We start from the raw sequence: 2745 nt of genomic DNA on the forward strand, positions 1-2745 counted from the left end.
AAAAAACAAGAAAGATCCAAAATTATCACATCCATAGATGGAAGACACAGCATTATTAAATTGCCAGTTCTTCCCAATATGATCTGCAGATTTAACAGAAAATCTCTGGTATACAGTAACCTTCTATACTGCTTTTGAAATTCTTCTGTTAAGTTTAAAATTATCTCAAAACAAAAGCCTTTAAAATTTGCAATTAAGGAATTACTATTAATTTGCTTCTAGATGAGATGAAGGTTTTGGGGTTATGTTTTAAAAATCCCTACCTCTTAGAGACATAGGTTTAAATTTTAAATAATCGGAAACTCTCTAAATGCAGCCACCATAGAATTGCTTGTTTCAGACAAGAATCATAGATGCTAAAATTAGTGAGTGAAAGTATTATGAGAAACAAGATATTTGTATTGTCTCAAATATCTCCCCATAAGATACTTATTAAATATAAAGAGAATGATAGTAACTTTACAGTGAAGTAATGTGGCAAACATTATCTTAAGCAGGTACCTCCTGATACGATACACAGAGAAGGACACGGTACCATTACTGAGTACTCCTGCCAAAAATCCACAACCCGAATCTTAATCACACAAGAGCATTACATAAACTCATACTGAGGGAAAGTCCACAAAATGACTGGCCTGTACCCTTCAAAAATATGGAAATCATGAAACACAGAGACGGACTGAATCACTGCTCCAGATGAAAGAAGACAAATGATATGGGATCCAAATGCAACATGTGATCTTGGGTCAGAGCCTGGATCTGAAAAAAAAAATTCTCTTTGCTGTGAAGGACAGTAATGGGGCAACTGGCAACATTTAAATAAGCTTTTAGACTGGCTAATAGTATTGTGTTATTTTTAATTTCTTGATTTTGATCACTGTACAATGATTATGTTTTTTAAGAATCGCACAATGAAGTATTTAGGGAAAAGGGGGACATCATATCTTCAATTGACTCTCAAACAGTTCAAAAAGAAAATTACATATACATACATAATATATAAACACACACATAGAGAAATATTAGAGAATATTTACTGTATTTATATAGTATATGTTTTATTTATATATTTATGTATAAAGAGAAGATGATAAAGCAAAAATGTTACAATGCTGTCACTTAGGTAACTTATGTAAGGGGTACACAAGAATTTTTGGCACTATTTTTGTAACTTTTCTAAAAGTCCCAAAATAAAAGGTTTTAAAAATCAACAAGAGATAATAATAACATCTTGAGTCCATGGCCTCCCCTATTTCCAACAAGTTTCTGTCTATCCCAGAAGCAAACTGACTCCACGTCTTTCGTCCATTAGACCATCTCAGCCACCTGACTTAAAACAACACGAATTTAGATCAGCGGCCACTGCACAGACCTCTAGCCTTTGCTAGCTCGTGCGCCTCGCTCCTCTTCCTCTGCAACCATTTCTGACAAACCCAATATGGCTAAGATTGAGAGATTCGGTAAATCAGAATTGAAGAAGACGGAAACACAGGACAGAAATCCACTGCCTTCAAAAGAAACGATTGAACAGGAGAAGCAAGCAGGTAAATCCTAACACGGAGTGCACCACCGCTATGCACTGTACATTCCACAAGCATTGCCTTATTTTACCTTTCTTAGCTGTTCAACTTCATTAGATGCAAAGAGGTTGGATCAAGCTTAAATGACTGCGCTGCCCCTTTTCACATCAAAGAACTACTGACAGCAAAGGCTGAGCCTGCCTCTCCCATCTGCCTGTCTGGCTGGCAGGGGAGGAAAAGAACTCGCATGTTGGTGAAGGAAGAAACGAGATGGAACAATAGGGAAATGTTGAGTGAAAACCAAGCTGGTCCAAGGTGCCCCGCAGGCTGTAAAATGCGGTTTAATGAGCATGCCCCTTTTCGGTTAAAATGATTTTAATTATTGGAATGCACAATTTTTTTTTTCACATGCAAATAAAAAGTTTTGAAGCCAAAAATTAAAAAAAATAATAATAATAACAAAAACCTCAGAAACTTACTATCTTACAAATCTGCAGGCCAGATGTCCAAAATGACCTTTAGTGGACTATACTCAAGGTGTCAGCAGAGCTAGAACCTTCTGTTTTGGAGGCCCTAGGGGAGAATCTGCTTCCTTGCCTTTTCCAGGTTCTGGACGCTGCCTGCTTTCCTTGGTTGACAGCCCCTACCTCAATCTTCAAAACCAGGAGCACAGCATCTGCAGATCTTTCCCTGACTTCTTTTTCTGCCTTCTTCTACTTCGAAAGGACCTTTATGCTTTAAAATGAGACCCACCAGGAATAATCCATCTCTGTATCTTAAAGTCAGCTGATTAACAAACTTAATTTCACCTGCAACCTACATTCTTCCTTGTCGTATAATGAAATATATTCACAGGTTGTAGGAATGAGGACGTGGACATCTTTGAGAGGCCATTAATGTGCCTATCACAGCTACCCTCTTCCTTGGAATGCCTGGAAAGTGTGCCATAAAGCCATCTGGCTAATTGGATCCCTAAATCATAATTCCTTCAGAAACATGTCCTTAGCTAGCTGGAAATGTGATGGTGATTGCTCCAGATGTAATTTCCTTAACACTCCCATCCCCAATAAACTTAATGATTTTACTTATTTGTTTTGTTTGTTTGCTTGTTTATTGTACAGACTTGCTTTCTTTGGCTGTTATTATCATTGTCTGAGTCTATAAATTGTAAGGCTGATGCAGACAAGTAAAATAAATGTCACTGATAAGAAAACACTTCCAAATT

The 2745-nt window shown here is 37.1% G+C and overlaps 1 protein-coding gene across 1 annotated transcript; it reads left to right on the top strand.

The window, feature by feature from the left end:
* Window positions 1-1429: 1429 nt before the first annotated feature.
* LOC308358530 (thymosin beta-4-like) lies at window positions 1430-1555 on the top strand (the record flags this gene model as incomplete). Its single annotated transcript, XM_080828752.1, has 1 exon — window positions 1430-1555. The coding sequence occupies exon 1, from the start codon at window positions 1439-1441 to the stop codon at window positions 1553-1555; it is 117 nt and encodes a 38-aa protein (XP_080684878.1). The 5' UTR covers window positions 1430-1438.
* Between the last annotated feature and the right edge of the window lie 1190 nt (window positions 1556-2745).

Source organism: Martes martes (assembly GCF_963455335.1).
Source record: "Martes martes genome assembly, chromosome: 17".
NCBI classification, from domain to species: Eukaryota; Metazoa; Chordata; class Mammalia; order Carnivora; family Mustelidae; genus Martes; species Martes martes.